Raw genomic sequence first — 20,637 nt, 5'->3', positions numbered from 1 at the left:
CCTGTTGGACCACCCTCTCGCCGCCGTCATTCTCGACCCATTGGCAACCATCCCCGCTTTGAGCTACGACATGTTCTGCCTAAACCCAACCACCTTTCTGCGCGTTTTTAACGATGCCTCTCTCAACCTGCGCGTGTTCAGCGCATTCTTATCGCCGCTTCTCAACGTAATCCCAAGCTGTGCGTCTGTCCCACGCACGTTTGCGCACACGCAGATTCCGGATCTCTGTAACCCTCCATGCTTCTTTGCCTGCAATAATCACCCCGCATGACTCCCTCCGCGTACGGAGGGAGTACGCTGACTCTCTAGGGTTATGAAAAGGCCTTCGTGAAGTCTCTGAGTGTTCTCATCATCCCACTCTGGGTGTTCTCCCACACGCCGTAAAGACTTAAAAAGAAAAGTGTGGCTAAATGCCACGAGATAGATTCTCCTGGAAAATAAATCTGGTCCTGAGACTCGGCCAGGCAATCCGCGTATAAACTAAAAAAAGAAAATTTGAGAATCTTGACTTTGCCCTACTTTTTTATTTTAAATCTTGGAATCATGCCTGGCCATAACTTACATAATTTCCACTGACTCTTGTTTTGGATGAGATGAACAATGGCACACCAGCCATGCTAATGAAAAAGCATCGCCCGTCAAATACTCCCAATTTCCCATACGTTCAACCCAACATACAATAACGGTGTGCAGACCAAATCACCGCCTTTACATCTATTATAGCTTTGCTACCAGTTGCCTTTACCCCCAAAAGACCAGCGGCTGATTGCAGATGCCATATTTTACATTTTATCCAGGTTTCACCTCCTGGTCCCGACAGACCAAAAGTGCTGAATTTGATCAGAGAATAGATCTCGCATTAACCTCGAGCCACTCCTAAGGTCACAATGGGCCACATCCATCAGGTCCTCCGCCTCGGCTCGCTTTGCGACTTGTCTTGCGAGAGAGAGAGAGGCATGGTTCTGCATTTTGTTGGTAGATGCAATGTGTTTGGGAAACTGGAGCATGGTCATGGATGAGGTGAGAGGTGAAGGCGCAGCCCTGCAATTGCCCGCTCGCGCCGCTGCTGGCTGAAGGAAGGACCTCCATTGGAGGGAGCTCCGTGCAAGACCGCTGGGGAGGGCGTTAGCCACGTCTTCTAGACTGGCCAGACACCCTTGGAGGAGGTGGGAGTACTCACTTTGCAACAACCGGACAACACCCTGCCGATGGCCTTAATGAGATGTAACCGTTCATAGGGGAATAACAGACGCTTGCTCATCCGTTCAACTGCTCCTGTGGCAGGTAGAACTGGATTGCAAGTCAACTGTGCTCACCGTTACACCACGATAGCTGGAGTGCCCATAGAAAAAGCAACGCATATAAAAGCACAGCACTTATTTACGTAATTATCGTTTCAGAAACATTTGCTGTGCTACCCAATTGCTATACAAGGTGGGTATCTCATGCGCGTTATTGATTCGTCGCCACATTATTTACCAACTCCACATTAAAATAATTACATTAGAGCCGGGCTGTCCAGCTATCTCAGTAATTGATCACTCTACCGATTATATTATCGGTTCAATTACGCATCTTATCAGATAACAAAATAATAGTTTGGGGGAAAATGTCTCCCTTATGTGTCCACGTGTGCCGCTGGATGGGCGTGGCTTGTAGGGGTTTTCCCACCTTCGGGAGGCAGGATGTCGGGGTGACCACAACAAAAATAGTGAATTTAAATTTTTGATTGATTAATCGACTAATACGACTACTCATCCAAGTTCTACGCTAAATTACAATAGGTGTGCACCACAGCTCCTATCTAAGGGCTGGCCAGTTGCTTCTTTTCCTCCAGGTGAAAGTGGAAAATATAACCGAAATAAATAAAAGGCATAACAAAAAAAAGTAGAAATAAAGTCACAAATGAAGAAGAGGAAAACGGATTATCTGCCACTTTCAAAATACGACGAACCTCCGCGTCGCAAATAGAGCCCTGTTTAAACTTCGGCACGCGCGCGACCATGGGCAGCTGCGTACATTTAATTTGGGCACGACTCCCCTCCATACGTAATACCCCCTGGCCTCCTGCTTACGAGGAAGACGCGAAATATATTTTTAGCAATTCGGCAATTGTTCCATGGAACAATGTGATTAATGAAGATTTACTACTCCGCAGTTGTTTTTCCTCATCGATTCGTGGAAGTTTTCATTAATTGGAAAGTCATTCAGATTTGCTGCTTTTATAGCGATGTTACACTTGTGTAAAATCAGCAAAGAGCTATTCCAGTTTTTCTTTTACATGATATGATCCTTATGGCGGTACCTCCGGGCCACCAAATAATACAAAATGGCCGAGGCAATTAAATATGTTATTTCTGGGACGCTATTTTTTTTCCAGGGGTTGTACTTAACTCCGCGACTGGGGTACCAATCAATCCGACATCAGTGCTACTTCGCGATGTCGAAACGCCAAACAGCATAAACAATCCATTATCGAAAAATTATACTTTGAATAGTGCATCGTGTACAGCTCGTAGAGATGAGGCCATTGCCGCATTGCCGACCATCAACAGACTAAAAATGACTGCATCACGGACATTATGCGAGAGCCGGGGTATTATGCTACCCCGGGGTACCACCAAAATGTTCATTTATAGACTTTTACTAAGTGGGTTTTGGCAAGACATGTTCCCAAAACGGATGATGGACAATAACAGATTTGCAGCCCAGGAATTGAAATCGCCCACGAGCATGTCCACTGAGGAGATGGAGCGACAAAATCGCTTGCGTGCGCAGTTGCTGGGTGCGTTATCGCATCGGAAGATTGTCATCTGTGGCGGCGGCTTGGGGGAGGCAATTCATCCAGCAGCGGATCGACCATGGCCGCGTACAATATCGACGCGGGCACGCTCGCACGCGCCGCGACGTGCAATGTCTTCGTAGAAATCGGTGCAGCTTGGCCTCAATGTCACGATGTCTTGAGCTGGCACCGAGCCAGACTCTACGTAAACCATATTACATTGATTTCTCCTTGCACATTACTCCTAATGGGATCTTTGGACTGAAACCAAAGGTACTGTATGCGTTAGCAAGGCCAGCACAAGGGAGTGTTTATATGTTGACCGTGCGGGTCGTGTTTCTGCATGAACTGAAAGAAAACAAGCGGAGGTAAACCAAGTAAAAATATCGAGATGATCGGCCTGATACGTGCCTGAATAAGAAGCTTGCTGGTGCGGATGATTAGGTCGCCATTGCTTCCAGGACCTTGCTTGGGAATTCCCGTCAGGACATTGCTTGCAATAATCTTATCTGCTGTGACCTGCCGTGGGGGTGTGTGTGTGTGTGTGCATTTCCAGGCCACAACATTTGTACACATTGCTGAGATAAGTTACGGAATGCTTTTGCTCTTGCCGGCGCACAGCACAGCAACTTCCATCGCGCGCACAAAGACAACAACCGTCAAAAGAGCCTCAACGCTGCTAATTCAACAACCAATCCCATGACTGCCGAAAGAAGCATCGATTTGTATGCGGAAACGTCCCCGCGACACAGAGGAAACGATCCCGGCGAGTTGTTATCTTTCGCGAAGCATTTCCACCGCCGTGCGCGCGCGGGCGTGCTGGGTTGGTGCTATCGATCCGAGGCGGTGTTACCTCCAATGTCGTGCCGCACGTCTTGAGGCCAAAGTGCACATTGACGTGCGTACCGTTGGAGACGCCCTTACAGGAGGCGTTGGCCAGGAAGAGCTCCAGTCCTCGCACCTGGTCCTTTGGCACGGCCACATCAATAGCGTCGGGGCTGCATCTCACGGGAACTGCAAAAAAAGACATTTCTCACACGTACATACGTACACGTTTTCACTCACACACACACAGCACACACCAGACACAAATATCCCCCGGGTATTCTGCACAGGCTGCTGGGACAAGTGTTTTTTTTAGCAAACACCGGCATGGAGAACGGGGACATGGTGTGGCTAGAACCGCCGCCTTTGTTTCACCGGTGCCAATGTTTACGCACTGCACCAGGTACTCCTTTGTGGCTGAGTGAACTTCGGAGGTGCGGGACCAGTTCGGGTTTTTCTCAGTGACGTTGACGGTTCTTTGCGCATAGTCACTTTAAGATGTTTTCTTGTTCGTGATTTTGTTTTTTGTTTGTTGCGGTTGCACCCGACTCAAGAGCCGAATGGCTCAAAGGGCTATACCAAATAAATGAAACTGAACTCGGTTGGTCAGGTTCGTAGCGCAGTGCCCTAAGCGCTGCGCCACCGCTCATGTAACACAGACACAAACGCACGCTGTTTACCAATGCTGCCCCATGTAATGATTTGCAGAGGAACAAATGCTATATAAAAATTCAAGTTCCAACTAAATTCGGCAATTTATGATAATTTATGCTGTTTAAAGTATAAAATGACTGTGCTCCGATTATTTTACATCATCAATGCAGTTACACATTTCTTAATTGCTCCCAAAGGATCTCGCCTTTCCTTCAGAAGTAATTTAGGACCGGCTTCCGAAAATGTTTTCTGAGTCACGGCGCACGGCAGTGCTACAAATGGCGATTAAATAAGGCCTGGTTCATAATTTGGTGCGCGCAATGTGCAATAGGAGAACCACCATCTGGTAAAAATGGGTTTGGAAATGGGTGATAAAAATTTGCAGTGCGATTTGACTAATGCGTGCGACACGATAAATAATTAAGTGAAAGCATGATTATTAAATTATTAATATGACAATTAACTTGATATTTTACAGCTCAATCTAATTTAAAGGGTAAAACAAAACTGTGACCAGACAGCGAAGCGCTGATGCGTTTCCAGAGCGATTTAAACATCCTTTTTTTGTGCCACCCCTCACAGTCGGTGGAGATTTTTTTTTTGGGGCGTCATACAAATGGCCCATTTGTGCAAACTGCTTCTCGAGAAACGGAGCAATCTCTCCCGTCTCCAAAAGTGTCGACAAATCGCGCATTAGCAGGTCGGAGCACGCGTACCCAGCGGTAGTGGCGGCACGTTCGGGGGTTGGGGGGGGCCCTAAGCGGACATTATGTTTGGGAGCCGCCCCTTTCAATTTTCTAACATCCGAGCGAGATGACGGAACAGATGCGGGTAAGAGACTCGGATGTCGTGAGAGAAGAGAAAAGGAGAGCGACATGGAGATGAGAGGAAGAGAGATGCGGGGAAAGATAGAGTTGCAGAAACAAATGGAGATAAGAACGAGATGAATCGGCTCTGAATCGATTGTCTTCGAAACGTGAATTATTATCTCGCGTCCATTTAGGGGGTATTAAATTCGAGCCGAAAATTTGGACGCGCAACTCTTTTGTCACAAATGCGGCGGGGTCACCGAGCTCGACACCGCCTGGTGGCACCCACGAGTTCGCTTCGGTGGCCCACGGCCCCGGCGGGCGGGCGGTCGGCCGGCCAGCGCCACCGCCACCACCCACGTCGCCTACCCTGGCAGGTGCGGTTGTCTTCGGCCAGAAGGAGCCCACGAGGGCACTCGCAGTGGTGGGAGCTCTCGGCGGCCACGCACAGGTGGCTGCAGCCTCCGTTGTTCGTCTCGCACAGGGTCATTTCTGAGAGGGAAAATAAAAAAAACACGAAGCGAGACGTCACTGGCAAACAACGTTGGTCTGTTTGCAGTGGGTTGCCACCCGCCCTGGTACCCCCCCCCCCGTCCTGGGAGATCGTTGCCGGTAGGAGATCCTTGCTGGGATCTCGTTGCCGACCCATTAAAAGTAATGGCTTTTCTCGCTTGCGTCCTAATAATGATGATGATAATACATTAATTTAAATGCGCCACGAACAATGAAACGTTTACGTGTAGTGTTCCACTCGCGTGGTATTGTGAAATATGTTTTACTTTACCTGTACCTAAAAAGGCAGCTACCCAATAGTTTGTAGCTCAAATTAAAATTCAGGACCCGGTGTGCTGGCAGCAATGCAGAAGTAGTGGACAAAATAATTTTACCAGTTTTTACAAACGCTGCCTTGGATTCCGATTAAGGTAACACCATTTATGAGGTGAACGGTTTATGTTATGGTTCTTGTTTTGGGCAAAGAGATACTGTAGCGTGAATTTCACGTGGAATATAAAATTCGTAAAGTTACTCGCACGTGAAAAGTAATTGCCAGCTCGCATGCAGCAGATATTAAATAACACATCTTTAAAAATGATACCCGAATAAAAAATGTGAAATGTGCAGCGGAATTAATTATGTATACGTTTTAAATTAAACGTTGCGATGTTTATGGATGGAAACGTTCGATTAGAGCGATACATTGCATTTACGAAGAGTTTAGACATACGCAATTGTTTGTGGGTGTCATTTGTATTTGTCATTTATACAAGTTGGAGTTTGCACAACTCCGGGATCAAATATTTTGACCGCATTGCCAACAGTGGAGATTTGTGGCGTTCAGTTTGAATTCGCCCCTCGGTTAAAGGCCCTAAAGGCCAGCGTCATCGTAACAGATTGTGTTAGGCATGGAGCGGTGGCAGTACATGGCAATCCCATTGTATCGAGACAAGGTCCACGTTTGCGGTACATATTACCGATTATTAAAAAAAAGGACGAGAGAGTGCACCAGTGTGAATTGCGATGAGAGAGAGGGGAGGTGGGTGGGGGTGTTGTTAGCACGTTGGCTGATTGTGTAAGGCAGCACGCGGTTGAAATGAAAACCCCGTTGTATCTAGACAAGTCCACGTTTGCAGTAGATCCTGCCGATTCAAGAAAAGGACGAGACAGTGTGGAATCCGGCAAACGACACCAGCGGCACTCCCTGCAACAAAACCCCGAGAAGAAAATCTTTCTTTTTTTTGCGCAATGCGCACTTTAAAAAAAAAAACTGGGTCACGCAAGGACGTGACTGGTGCGCCGCCTTAATTAAGTCATGTAATTATTTAATTTAAATTATACCACTCCGTACGTTCTGCCCGCATCTCCGGAAGCTCGCGCGAGACGTGCCGCGGGATCCCGCCGGTGCGGCCCACGGCCCTCTGTCCCTCACCCAGACATGAGCGGCCGTCAGGGGACAGCACCTGGCCCACGGGGCACTCGCATCGGAAGGAGGCGCGCAGGTTGACGCACACCTCGGCGCAGCCTCCATTCGCCTCCTCGCACTCGTTAACGTCTGGCGAGGAGAGCGCGTACAGTCACAGCACGGGCAGAGTCGAATACATTTCACGCAAAAACGCCACCCACCACCACCACCACCGTGTAATATTTATGAGACTCGCGTTTTACTTCTGGTGGTAGTGATGGAGGTGGGGGGGGGGGCAAGGAAAACAAAGGGGGGGGAGGGGGGGGGGGCTCGTACGGATTTATTCCCCGCCCACACACGCTGCAGATATTGACCCAATTGCTTTCTTTGCACTTTCATATATATTGAGTATTGCACTGTCATGGTTTATTTATTCCCCTCCGAGCTGCAGCATGCCATAAGCCGTTTTAGCGATACATCACAAGTGAGCGCACGTAACGCGCCACGATACGCGCGTGCCCGCCCCCCTGACTTGTCCCCCCCCCCACACCGCAACCCCCTCGCCGTGGCTCCCACGCACAGCTTCGCTCTTGCATAGATTTGTGGGGGGTTTTTTCTGTGCTTTTTCCCTTCTAAAACATAATCAAGAGAAGAGAGGGAGGGTGGGGGAATCTGTTTCGCGCGTTCCATACGACAACGCAGTCCCGACAAACACGCAGCGAATATGAAATGGCCCTCGGCCTCAAGCTATCACGGGGATGGCTGAGCGCAATGGATTCCCCTCTCCCTCGACACGACGTCTCCTGCGTTGTCAATAACTGGCCACTTGTGTGGCAGGATTACGTTTACTCAGCCCTTTGACAGTTGACTGCTGGATGAAGGTCTCCCCACCCTCCCCCTCTCTGTGCTGTGTCGGTCATGGTGTTTTGTCTTGACCATACTTCACTGCGCTGGTCAGTGTACAGTTTGATGACCCAGCACCGGTTCAGGCTATCAGCCACCGCCACTGATGTTATCCGTGGCCAGGAATCAAACGCAGGTCACCAGGTTTCATGCCACGCAGGACATGAATCCACTGTGCCACCACTCCGCTCCCATCAAGGCATGCTGTGCTTGAAAGTCAGTGTGGTCTTGCTTGCAGCCTGCATTTAGCTCCCTTCGTGTATTGTTTTTTCAGGTTTGAATCGTTCGGCGTGATCTCCGACGTTTTGCTCGGCTCCCACGTGCCCGAGAAGCTTCCTCTGGGAATGGAATTGATCAGCGCACGGAGCGAAACGTGGATGGGATCGATGGGGGTGGGTGGGGGTGGGGGTAAACCATTGCGCCTGAAACAACACGCGGTCGCACAACGCGAAAATAAAATAATAAATACAATCTGAGAGCCATAACGGCACAACCGCGAAAACCTACGCGCGCCGAGCCACACGCCTCTCTTGCCGGGTACAGAGAGAGAGAGACCCGAGGCGTTGTCCAAAGATCGCCGCGGCTCCGTGACACTGAAGTTTCCTTCTTGTGCCACCGCACGCGCCGAGCGTCCAAGCCCGCTTCACAGAACGCGACATCGCAGCGCCCCCCAACCCCCCCCCCCCCACATGCACGCAATCCATCGGCTCTTAAAACACGGACATCTTATTAGCGTCGTTGCGTCTCTTCCCTTGTAGCGCAGCTGGACTCTGGAGAAGAGTAAAACTCCCACGCGTCCTCCACCAAAGCTGCCGTGGCCAGGTGTGATGTCATTATTGCTGGTGCAGATGTCATGACCACACCAATTGTGGAACGGCATGCCAGATAAGCCTGCGTTGGGGATAACGGTGACGAGCAGGATCCATTCAGAATCTCTTGCAACGCTTAATAGGATTGCGACACTGATAATCATACAGCATCGATTGTAAGACTCTGAGCTGGTGGGTTGTTGTTTTTTTTTAACCCGTGAGACTTTAAAGAGGTAATATCACACGACCGATCTGCTTTCTTTTGTAGTTTCAGGACACGAACAGCTGTAAACGCTATATCATCTCTTGAAGCTGTGGTACGTAGACTATTTATTGGAGGCAATGCACTCCTGGCTCCTAGCAGCTGTTTGGACCGTTGAGAGCACAGCTTTCCAGGTGGTCTCCAGCTGATAGTTACTTGATTTAAAACATCCCTCTAGACTTCCACTGCGGTGTTATCATTGCCATCTCGGGTTACAATATGTTACATCTGCTTTATTGCGACCACGAGAGACTTAAAAATAAATATATATTCCACGAACCTCAATGGACCGAGATGTTCAACGGGACAAATCACGTGAAATAACGTGGGCGGCAGTGTGATACATTGTCGCAACGATAAAACTTGCAGCCAGAATGCCAGAAGGCCCTGGGTTCGATTCCCATAGTGGGCAACTATCTGTGCGGGGATTGTACCGTATTTTCTCCAACCCCCCCCCCCTCTTCCCTGCTATGCGTGGGGTTTCCTCCGAATTCTTCGTTTCACCTGCCACAGCTGAAACAAAGCATACAGCGTGCCGAGTTGCGTTGAACAAACGTCCCAGCGTTGAAAATTGACTTGCGAATTGCCCCAATTAGAATTGCGCGTGGTAACGTCGCCGCTCACTGCGGAAAACTCGAGAGATTTCCCGGGTAAGTAGGAATAACATCTAAAACGATTGGTGAGGCTGTTTGCGAAAACCACTTCGTGTTGAGAGAGTCTGTCCGCCGCGTCTCATTTGCAGTCAACACGCTGCGAGTATACAAAAAAAAAACCGCCCGTCAAACACTCGCAAACACTTTTAACAAAATATTGTAGCGCATGGGCTCGAAATCCCAGTTGCTTGGACCCAATGGAATCCGAGTAGCCAGTGAAATGAACACATTAAATTGATTCTTTTTTTATTAACCACTGGTTTATACGACTTCAGATTGAAATCAAAAGAACAAAATCACTTAAGATTGTTTGATATAAACACCATATATATAACCATCCCGAGCGTGCTATGTCTACCAATCAAAATAAGCACACCAGCGTGTTACAGGCTGCCATTAATTTCAGCTTGACAGCAGATGGTATGCTTTGGTAATTCCAACCGGGAAAAATACAGCACAGCTGGAGGAATCAAATCATCAATCCGGCAAAGCCGCCACCTTCTTGACGAGGCTTGCTCTCCAAGGCGAAAGCAAAAGGCAACGTCACCAACCCAAGCGATTTGACGTAATTGAGTTTCAAACGTCGTCGTGTTTCGCCACGTCTTTTTTAATGTCTCCTTCGAGTCCACCGTCTCTCACGTTCCCGCTCGTTTGGTCTCGTCTCTCGTTTGCGCCGTTGAAATAAAAAAAATATATATACACAAATAAAGACAATTCTTCGTAACATTCGTGAACGCTTTGGATAAATTAGTAATAGCCGATCCTTTACCTACTTCAATGCATGCATCTTGAGCACAATAATCTTTTACAGTGAGGGAAAAAAGTATTTGATCCCCTGCTGATTTTGTACGTTTGCCCACTTACAAAGAAATGATCAGCCTAGAATTTTAATGGTAGGTTTATTTGAACAGTGAGAGACAGAATAACAACAACAAAATCCAGAAAAACGCATGTCAAAAATGTTATAAATTGATTCGCATTTTAATGAGGGAAATAAGTATTTGGCCCCCTCTCAATCAGATAGATTTCTGGCTCCCAGGTGTCTTTTATACAGGTAACGAGCTGAGATTAGGAGCACACTCTTAAAGGAAGTGCTCCTAATCTCAGCTTGTTACCTGTATAAAAGGCACCTGTCCACAGAAGCAATCAATCAATCAGATTCCAAAATTCTCCACCATGACCAAGACCAAAGAGCTCTCCAAGGATGTCAGGGACAAGATTGTAGACCTACACAATGCTGGAATGGGCTATAAGACCATTGCCAAGCAGCTTGGTGAGAAGGTGACAACAGTTGGTGCGATTATTCGCAAATGGAAGAAACACAAAAGGACTGTCAATCTCCCTCGGCCTGGGGCTCCATGCAAGATCTCACCTCGTGGAGTTGCAATGATCATGAGAACGGTGAGGAATCAGCCCAGAACTACACGGGAGGATCTTGTCAATGATCTCAAGGCAGCTGGGACCATAGTCACCAAGAAAACAATTGGTAACACACTACGCCGTGAAGGACTGAAATCCTGCAGCGCCCGCAAGGTCCCCCTGCTCAAGAAAGCACATATACATGCCCGTCTGAAGTTTGCCAATGAACATCTGAATGATTCAGAGGACAACTGGGTGAAAGTGTTGTGGTCAGATGAGACCAAAATGGAGCTCTTTGGCATCAACTCAACTCGCCGTGTTTGGAGGAGGAGGAATGCTGACTATGACCCCAAGAACACCATCTCCCACCGTCAAACATGGAGGTGGAAACATTATGCTTTGAGGGTGTTTTCCTGCTAAGGGGACAGGACAACTTCATCGCATTAAAGGAACGATGGACGGGGCCATGTACCGTCAAATCTTGGGTGAGAACCTCCTTCCCTCAGCCAGGGCATTAAAATGGGTCGTGGATGGGTATTCCAGCATGACATTGGCCCAAAACACACGGCCAAGGCAACAAAGGAGTGGCTCAAGAAGAAGCACATTAAGGTCCTGGAGTGGCCTAGCCAGTCTCCAGACCTTAATCCTATAGAAAATCTGTGGAGGGAGCTGAAAGTTCGAGTTGCCAAACGTCAGCCTCGAAACCTTAATGACTTGGAGAAGATCTGCAGAGGAGTGGGACAAAATCCCTCCTGAGATGTGTGCAAACCTGGTGGCCAACTACAAGAAACGTCTGACCTCTGTGATTGCCAACAAGGGCTTTGCCACCAAGTACTAAGTCATGTTTTGCAGAGGGGTCAAATACATATTTCTCTCATTAAAATGCAAATAAATTTATAACATTTTTGACATGCGTTTTTCTGGATTTTGTTGTTGTTATTCTGTCTCTCACTGTTCAAATAAACCTACCATTAAAATTATAGACTGATCATTTCTTTGTCAGTAGGCAAACGTACAAAATCAGCAGGGGCTCAAATACTGTTTTCCCTCACTGTATTTTGTTTAGAAGTGGTAGCATATAAAGTGCAGTAACGACCGTTTCCTTTTATGCGCTGCCCGTCTCTGCTTCCCACAACCCCGCCTCACATCCTAGAACAACAAACCTGCTGTAGAACTCACCCACCCAAGTGCGAATCTTGAGCGCAAGCCATCGTTCTTAATCGCTCAATCATTCAGTGCCTACCAATGGAGACCGCCCGCAACTAATGTCACCCGGAATGCGCCCGATCTCATCAAATCTCAGGAAGCGAGCCCGCATGGCGCGCGTTGGGTGGCTCGATCACCGAAGCACAACAGGTCCGGGCAGCAGAGGGCAGTGCAGAAACAAACACACCACGTAAACCGTGGCTACGGGAACTTCAATTTGCTGCTCCCACGTCTTCATCAATGCGCACCGACCGGCAGAGCGAAGTACGGTCAAACTAACCCCGACGGCGCCCAACAGCGTGTGGGAGGGGAGAGTCTCTAGTCCCGTGGTGAATTGTCACAACGGACTCAAGGCCACGGAGCAGACCACAGCGGTGGACACAACGACGCAGCCCTCGCTCCACATTCACTCCTCCGCACGAGAGAGCCGTGCCAAGAGTGGACGGGCTCGGTCCCAAGCGCACCGTCATCTTCCGGTGACACCGAGGACAACAACAACAACAACAACGAAAACATCCCCCGTGTAGCCTGAATAGACTTTTGGGGCAAGTGCTCACAGCACTTGTTAGTGAGTGGCCAGCACCACGCCTTTGTCTTAGAGCTGAGCTTTACACATCGCACCAGGTACTCATTTGGGGCTGAGGCGACCTAGGGAGCTCCAGGACCAGTTCAGATCATCGTCACTGGTGTTGGCCGTGAGCGGGAATCGAACCCGGGTCGCAGCGGAGCGCTAACCACCACAATACCATCTCACCATCACGTGACACCACACACACGACACCACACACACGACACACCACACACACGACACACCACACACACGACACTCACCACACACACGCCACTCACCACACACACGACACACCACACACACGCCACTCACCACACACACGCCACACGACACCACACACACGACACCACACACACGACACACCACACACACGCCACTCACCACACACACGCCACACGACACACACACACACACGACACCACACACACGACACACCACACACACGCCACTCACCACACACACGCCACACGACACACACACGCCACACGACACACACACGCCACACGACACACACACGCCACACACCACACACACACCACACACACGACACCACACACACGACACACACATGCCACGCGCCACACACACACCCATGCAGGTGTTGCCGTCCTCTGCGAGCAGCATGCCATGGCCGCAGCGACAGCTGGGAGGTTGGGCGCAGTCTTCTCCCTGGCAGGAGGAGCTGTCTCTCTCGCACGGCTCGTAGAAGTCTGTGGGGAGAGCAGCGAAGGGCACTGCACTCAGTCGACCACGGCGCGTCTGTCCACCAACGAGCTCATTTGTACAAAATGTACAGGGTGACCCGTTCATGGATACCCCACGGAAGTAATGAGAGAGAGAGTGATTACGGAGAAAAACTACGATTTTTTTAATTTCTCAAAGCCTCTGCCACGTCTCTCCCACGAAGCTCGTTGCACTTGTCAAATTGTTCGGCACTCCCCTCTGTAGCATAGGACATGGAGGAGGCGATCGCTTTCGCAATATTAAGTCGCCCGTTGAGAAGACAGAGGATCATGAGAAAACAGGAGGGTAGCTATAAATTGATCACCCTCTCGGAGGTGCTGTCATTGTGGATTGCGGCTAATATGATGATCGCAAATAAAGAGATGATGATCTGTGCCAAGAAGCAAGGATAGAACGGCATTTTAGTCGTGGTTTTCATTCCGAACACCTTGTTAGCGCTGAACTGACTACGTTGGTCGTGTGGTCTTACTGGACAGCTCTTGCCTATAACCTCAGGCAGCCAAGGAGCATTTCTTTAACGGACCACACTGCCGATTAGCACCAGAAAGTTAAAGGCGGTTCAGGGTTGTCTCACGTAAAACAAATGCCGGTAGTTTACAGCGGTCTGGCATGCTTGTGGTCTGGCGGTGAGTAAAATGTGACGTTACTTTTACGTGGTGACACAGACCATTGTTTATATCGTGATTTATTTACGAACATGCTAAGATTTGCTTCAGTCTGTGCCGCATAAACTGCTTAGATGCACGCAGCCTTCGGTCAGCGTCATAAAACTAAAGACTGAGAAATTGCAGGATTTATTTCACATTATGACGTGCCAATCGCCTTATAAAATGTTTTCTGTCCCTCTGCTTAGAAAGTTAGGGCAGTTTTTTTTTTTACGAAACCCAAGACATTTACGAGGTATGTAGTAATCACAAATGATGTAAACTTACGAGTCAATATTATTGTGCAAAGCTGCCTGTTCATACTCTTTGGTTCTATTCGGTAAAGTCACGTAAAAAACAACAACAAAATAAAAAAAATTCACGACGTTTCGGCCACAACACAAGTGGCCTTCATCAGGTGAAGGGAGCAGACTGTCTAGAGGACAGCGCTGGAGTGAACACAGCCAAGCTCAGACCGCAACCTTTAAGCTGATGAAGGTCACTTGTGTTGTGGCCGAAACGTCGTGAATTTTTGTTTTAATTTAAAAAAGAGTTAACACTTTGCAAAACATTAATTTGGCCTGAGTTTAAGGTGACGCTGTGTTCATGTAGTACAAATTGGGTAATTGAGATGACGATTTAGGAATTGCGGCTTTACGAACGTCAGACAACTTACCACTGGAATTACAAATGTGGACTTTAGATCAGAATGCATCATCAATCATCGTATTATGTTTCATTTCACAGCTGGGCCTCGCTGCGTAGTCTCATAAACAGCCCTGTTTAACCGTGCACCAGTTACAGGCGATAGAGCTGCTGTGTAATTTTTCTTGCAGTTGCATTGGCATGACCATGGTGCGCTTTGGGCTCCTTCTGCTTGTTGTTCGGCGCAATGTCCAACCTTTCGCTTCGCATGCTGGAAACTTCTTCGGGAACCGAAGTGCATTACTAAAATTCAGTAGCACTACAAAGCTCCCAGCTTAAGTAAGCTAAACTTTTGATTTAAAGCTTTCGTGACTGCAGTAATTCATATTCTTAGTTTTTTCGGTAAAGTCACGTTTTATATATATTTTATTATTTTGTTGTTTCCCTTCAACGTGACTTTACCGAAAAAACTAAGAATATAAGCTAAACTTCTTTATTTTACCAGGTAAGCCTCATTGCGCGATATATCTCTTTTTCCAGAAGCGACGTAACCTCAAATGATCACTCACCGACGTGGCTTATCACCATGTCGACATTTTTAGCAGCCAAATACTCTCAACGCGCGTTGTTTCCAAATGTGGAGGGAGAACAAGAAGGAAAATCCACGCGACCACCAGGAGAGAGAGAGAGAGACATGCAAACTCCAAATATCCAGCAGGCGTCAGGGTCGGGATGGAACCCACAACCTCCTGCACACCAGGCGAGGTAGTTAACATCTCCTAGCCACCGTCGGACAACACGCAGTAAACAACACTGAGAGCGCAGCAAGAGGGTGAAACATTTCCCCGCGAGTCACCGCGCACACGCACACGCACACACGCGGGCGCGTGCCACCGGTCGTCGCAACAAATCGCCCCGCGCGAAAGCCCACCCGGGAGGGCAACTTACGTCCGCAGTAGACGTGGTAGCACACGGGCGGGCGCGGCAGGCGGTACACGTAGTAGCCACCGGAGCACGCCTTCACGTCCACCGTCGACTGCCACATGCAGCAGTTGTCGCGGAAGGCGGCGCAGGCGGGCACGCTCACGACGCCGTCCAGCAGGCGCGGGTGCGTGCCGTTGAGCCAGACGGGCGCGTGCGTACCGCAGTGGTTCTCGTCGACGCAGAACGTGGGCATGACGTCGCCCGCCAGCCCGGTGAAGCGGTACCACTCGCCCGCCATGTCCCGGTCGCACGCCGGCTTGCCGTTGCTGCCGTTGATGGCGAACTCGGTGTTCCGCCACTCCTCGCTGAGGCTGATGTACGAGGTGCACGGGTCCAGGTCCGCGTACAGCACTCGGTCGTCTCGGGTGGGCAGGTTACAGGTGTGGAGTGGAGAAGACGGGGTGGGGTGGGTGGGGGGGGGTTAACAAAAAAAGAGAACGCTAAAGGCGCAGCCATCGAACGGAGGTGGTCACCCAGCGGCGCGCGGCGCTTTCAGGAGCGCTTCTCTGCGGCCGTCTGGAACGCTCTTCCGTCCGAAATTAGGAAGCCACTGGAGCTGTGCCCTTTTGAATTCTAGTTTGAAAACACATTTCTTTAGAAATGCGTTTTTGTCTTTAGTTTGTTGTCCTCCACCCGCGCCTCCGATTAGCGAGTACGATGGGAAAGAAGTTCAACGTACGTGCTCACGTCACTGCTGGCAGAAGGGCCTCAACGAGAGGGAAGCTGTGGAGGGCCTCTCCAGAGCATATTGTACCTACTCTCCCACGCTGGTCAAACATCTTAGATGAGGTTGGAGTACCCACATGATTTCCCGCGACACGCCACCTGTGGCCTACTCGGTTAAACTGGCTGGGTAGACAGCGGCAGGGGGATTTCAAAAAATTTCTGCCACAAATTCGGTTTGCCGCGCCAGGAAATTGATCGAGCTGGCGACCGCTGGGTTGCATTTCCAGTGCGATAACCATGGCACCACGACAGCATCGCTGAGATTATTCAAAAAAGTGTCAAACAATAGTCGAGTTCATTCTGCATCTTTGCGGTACACAATCTCCAGTTGCCCTGATTCTATTGCTCTTGTCGCTCGACAAACAGTTTTATTTCACTCTGGGGGATACATTTCATTTCAGCATCAACACTTAAAGTGTTGATTAAAAAATTAAAATTACGTCACGACTCGTGTCAAATGAGAAAGTTTGGGACTTAGCTGCGGTGTTGAGGTTAAATTAAAAGTGAAATGAATACCAGGGCCCAATGAAAATGCTTTGAACCTTTTGCATTTGACCCACAGATTAATTGGATGCATTGTAACGGCATCCAAATGCAATTTTACGCCCATTAAAATGTACACCACTTTCATTTGTATTACAATTCAGTTTCCTGAAATTCCTCAATTTTACAGAAAGTCAAACTTAAATAGTTTTTTTGTTTACAAAGTACAGTTACAAACAGGCACGCGCTTACTAATTACCGCGGCAAGGTGCGGCTTACCAAAAGCCCGAGCCGTCAACAGAATCCCAAACACCAACACAGCGGCAAACATTCTCGTCGCTTAGTTTGCCTCCAGTCGAATATGATTTTGTCCCTTTCGGATTCTGAACGGTGTGGCATGAGAATGTGCCTGTGTGTGTGTGTATATATATACTTGACGTGTGTGGCTGTTTGTTATTAATCACTGGTATATACAGGCGTGGCTCCGAGCGTGTGGGGGTGGCCCGGCACTGGATTGATGAGACCTGGAGCTCGCGTGCTGTCGCCGGGCAGAGTGGAAGCACCGAAGGTGACGGCTGTAGGGTGCGAGGGGTGGGGGGTGGAGGGTTTTGGGTGGGGGTAGGGGTAGGGGGTGTTGGGTGGGGTGTTGGGTGAGGGTGTGGGGTCAGGGGTGGGGGGGTGTTGGGTGGGGGTGTGGGGTGGGGTGTTGGGTGGGGGTGTGGGGTGGAGGTGTGGGGTGAGGGTGTGGGGTCAGGGGTGGGGGGGTGTTGGGTGGGGGTGTGGGGTGGGGTGTTGGGTGGGGTGTTGGGTGGGGGTGTGGGGTGGAGGGTGTTGGGTGAGGGTGTGGGGTCAGGGGTGGGGGGGTGTTGGGTGGGGGTGTGGGGTGGGGGTGTTGGGTGGGGGTGTTGGGTGGGGGTGTGGGGTGGGGTGTGTGGGGTGGGGGTGTTGGGTGAGGGGTGGGGGTGGGGGGTGTTGGGTGGGGGTGTTGGGTGGGGGTGTGGGGTGGGGGTGGGGGTGGGGGGTGTTGGGTGGGGGTGTTGGGTGGGGGGTTTTGGGTGGGGGTGGGGGTGGGGGGTGTGGGGTGGGGGTGTTGGGTGGGGGTGTTGGGTGAGGGGTGGGGGTGGGGGTGTTGGGTGGGGGTGTTGGGTGGGGGTGTGGGGTAGGGGTGTGGGGTGGGGGTGGGGGTGGGGGGTGTTGGGTGGGGGTGTTGGGTGGGGGTGGGGGGTGTTGGGTGGGGGTGGGGGATGTTGGGTGGGGGTGTGGGTGTTGGGTGTGGGATGGGGGGGTGTTGGGTGATGGTGTAGGGTGGGGGTGTGGAGTGGGTGGTGTTGGGTGGGGGGTTAAGGGTGTGTGGGGTGGGGTGGGGTGGGGGGCGTGGGGTGGGGCTGTTGTGACACTCACTTGGATAAATCGAATGATTTTTATTTAACAAGTGCAAAAATATTGCCAATAACCTAGATGTGGGTTTGCATGTATTAATGTATTCATTTTATTTATCAAAATGGTCACAATTCTTAGAAAAAAAACAGCTGTGAAAAACACTTACTACATTTCAATACATTACATTTCATATATTTTGCCTAACTTGCCAACAGAAGATATCGAAATTTCCAAGCGCAATGAAACCGTATTATATTGTTCCCACTTTGTGCATTTTCCCCTAGCTAACATCTCATTTTTGAAGTCCTAAAAATATGCCCACTGACAATTACAGTCAATGAGTCCTGATTTAACAATTCCCTGCATCTTACATTCCACTTGGCCTGTAGCCCGAAACATTATTTCAAGGTTTTATTGTAATAAAACATATGAAACATATTTTGTATATTATGCGCTAATTTGGCGTTTATATTAGAAGCCATGATTTTCTTTGTAATGTATGTGCAATCTAAGCAAATAAAATTTGAACTGTTTCATGTAAATCCGATGCATTATATAAACCAAAATCTGACCACCATGAATGTGGATGGTTTCCTGTCACCCATGGACTGGTCACAAATGGTCATAGATCGGTTAAAGGTAAGGTCCAGCATTGAATTACTTGTTCATGATAGAGTGCTCTGAAGCTCTGCTAGATGGTATTTTGGTCCACTAGACTAAACAATGTTTAATTGTACACCAGGTAAGACACGCTGAGCTATGTAGCTATTTTTCAGAAGCGACCTGACCACAAATGATAGCTCAATGAAGTGGCTTATCATCAAGTGGAAATGTATAGCAGACATATACTCTAAATGCACGTTGATTCTAAATGTGGAGGGACAAACCAGAGGACCTGGAGCAAATCCCACGCGACCATGGGTAGAGAGACACACAAACTCCAAATATACAGCAGCAGGCGTCAGGGTCAGGATCGAACCCACGACCTCCTGTATACCAGGCAAGGTAGTTAACATCTCGCCACCGTGGCACAGTAGCCAGATGTCTTGGAAGAGATGGGAGTATCCAGGCTTTACCCCACTGATCTGCACTCCCCATTTATAATTGCTGGGTGGACAGAGACGGGCAGCGGGGGCATATAACAAACTTGTCCGTTGTTTAACTGCCATGCCAGGAGGTCAAATCGCTGACCTCTGCATTGCAAGTCCAGTGTGCTAACAATTACAGCACGACAGCATCCTTTGGCCATGGATACCCTTCCCAAAATAAATGTGTGCCCTGTAACTCTGAACCCAACAGAACTCTCGCCCACCCACAGCAGCCCCCATCATCACACGACTGCCCACTAATCACCCGGCCCCTCAACTCCCTCGATCACCCATTCTCCTGAGTGGGAACCCACGCCCACAAGCTCAGCCCCAATATTCAGAGACTCCCCCCCCCCCCAGCTCCTATCTCGACGGGAAAATTGGTGCACCATCTATTTTGCCAGCAATGACACGAGGATGTCTCTATCTGCGTGGTGAGGATGTTTCGGGGGGATGCGGAGGTGAGATTTGTGCCGACTTCCCGTATAGATAGGGCAATCTGTTTTCCTCTCTTCCTGCTATCAGCATTGCTGATAGCACCCTCAGTATTTACGGTATGGTGAATGGCCTCGTGTCCAGCGGCTGCTTTCTCATTCTGATCGTCGTGAAACCGCTTGATAAATAACTAGTTTAATTTTCATGAGAGACCATAATAAAGCTCCAGTCAACATATAATGTTGTAAGCGTGCAATTTTTATAGCTTTGTTTAAGATTTCGTGTCTTTGCTAGCCACGGAATGGTACTCTTTAGTGCTGCCATTAAAGTGCTCGTGGTTTAGTGACATTTAAGTTGTTGCGTGAAAAGGGTATTCCACAAGAAATGTTTCGTCAAATTAGCTTCAACATTTTCCTTTGTAATTTTGTTAACAGTCCGTTGCGTCCTGTGAAGTCACGCGTGTGTCCTCAAGCTTCACGCGACACAGGCAGCCGTTTTGATGCTTGCTTCCGAAAGTTTCAGCTTATACAACACTCGAATTTCGCATGTGGCAAAACGGAGCGGTTTTAACATCGAGCTCTAATGATGTGAATTTGTTTTAATCGGCCTTTCAGAAGTCTCATTACAATTTTTGTAAGCAAATTTTTGCCTAAATATTTCTTCCTTTTTCAAACTATTTTAAAACTTGTTTTTTGGCGTCCTCTGGTCTAACACCGTTTGAGACGAGGTTCGAAAGAAAGCTGTCTCTGGTGTGGACCAATCAGTTTCAAGGACA

General features: G+C 49.1%; 1 protein-coding gene across 2 annotated transcripts in view; it reads right to left on the bottom strand.

Annotated features, from left to right (window-relative positions):
- Positions 1-17,456, bottom strand: part of OIT3 (oncoprotein induced transcript 3) — a 28,052-nt gene extending 10,596 nt beyond the window's left edge. Inside the window, exons 1-7 of one of the 2 annotated variants that reach the window (XM_076065715.1) lie at positions 17,239-17,456; positions 15,715-16,110; positions 13,324-13,443; positions 6,917-7,120; positions 5,440-5,562; positions 3,636-3,796; positions 3,194-3,301 (exon numbers count right to left, since the gene is read on the bottom strand). In XM_076065715.1, the coding sequence (XP_075921830.1) occupies positions 3,194-3,301; positions 3,636-3,796; positions 5,440-5,562; positions 6,917-7,120; positions 13,324-13,443; positions 15,715-16,110; positions 17,239-17,290 (1,164 nt within the window). In that variant the 5' untranslated portion in view covers positions 17,291-17,456. The remainder of the gene's footprint in view (positions 1-3,193; positions 3,302-3,635; positions 3,797-5,439; positions 5,563-6,916; positions 7,121-13,323; positions 13,444-15,714; positions 16,111-17,238) is intronic. The other variant, XM_076065716.1, reaches the window with a different exon arrangement.
- Positions 17,457-20,637: the final 3,181 nt, after the last annotated feature.

The sequence above is a fragment of the Petromyzon marinus genome, chromosome 8 (genome assembly GCF_048934315.1).
Source record: "Petromyzon marinus isolate PM22_M1 ecotype Great Lakes invasive population chromosome 8, UKy_Petmar_22M1.pri1.0, whole genome shotgun sequence".
Taxonomy (NCBI): Eukaryota; Metazoa; Chordata; class Hyperoartia; order Petromyzontiformes; family Petromyzontidae; genus Petromyzon; species Petromyzon marinus.
The sequence above is the reverse complement of the archived record's forward strand: the minus strand, read 5'-3'. Positions and strand labels throughout refer to the sequence as shown.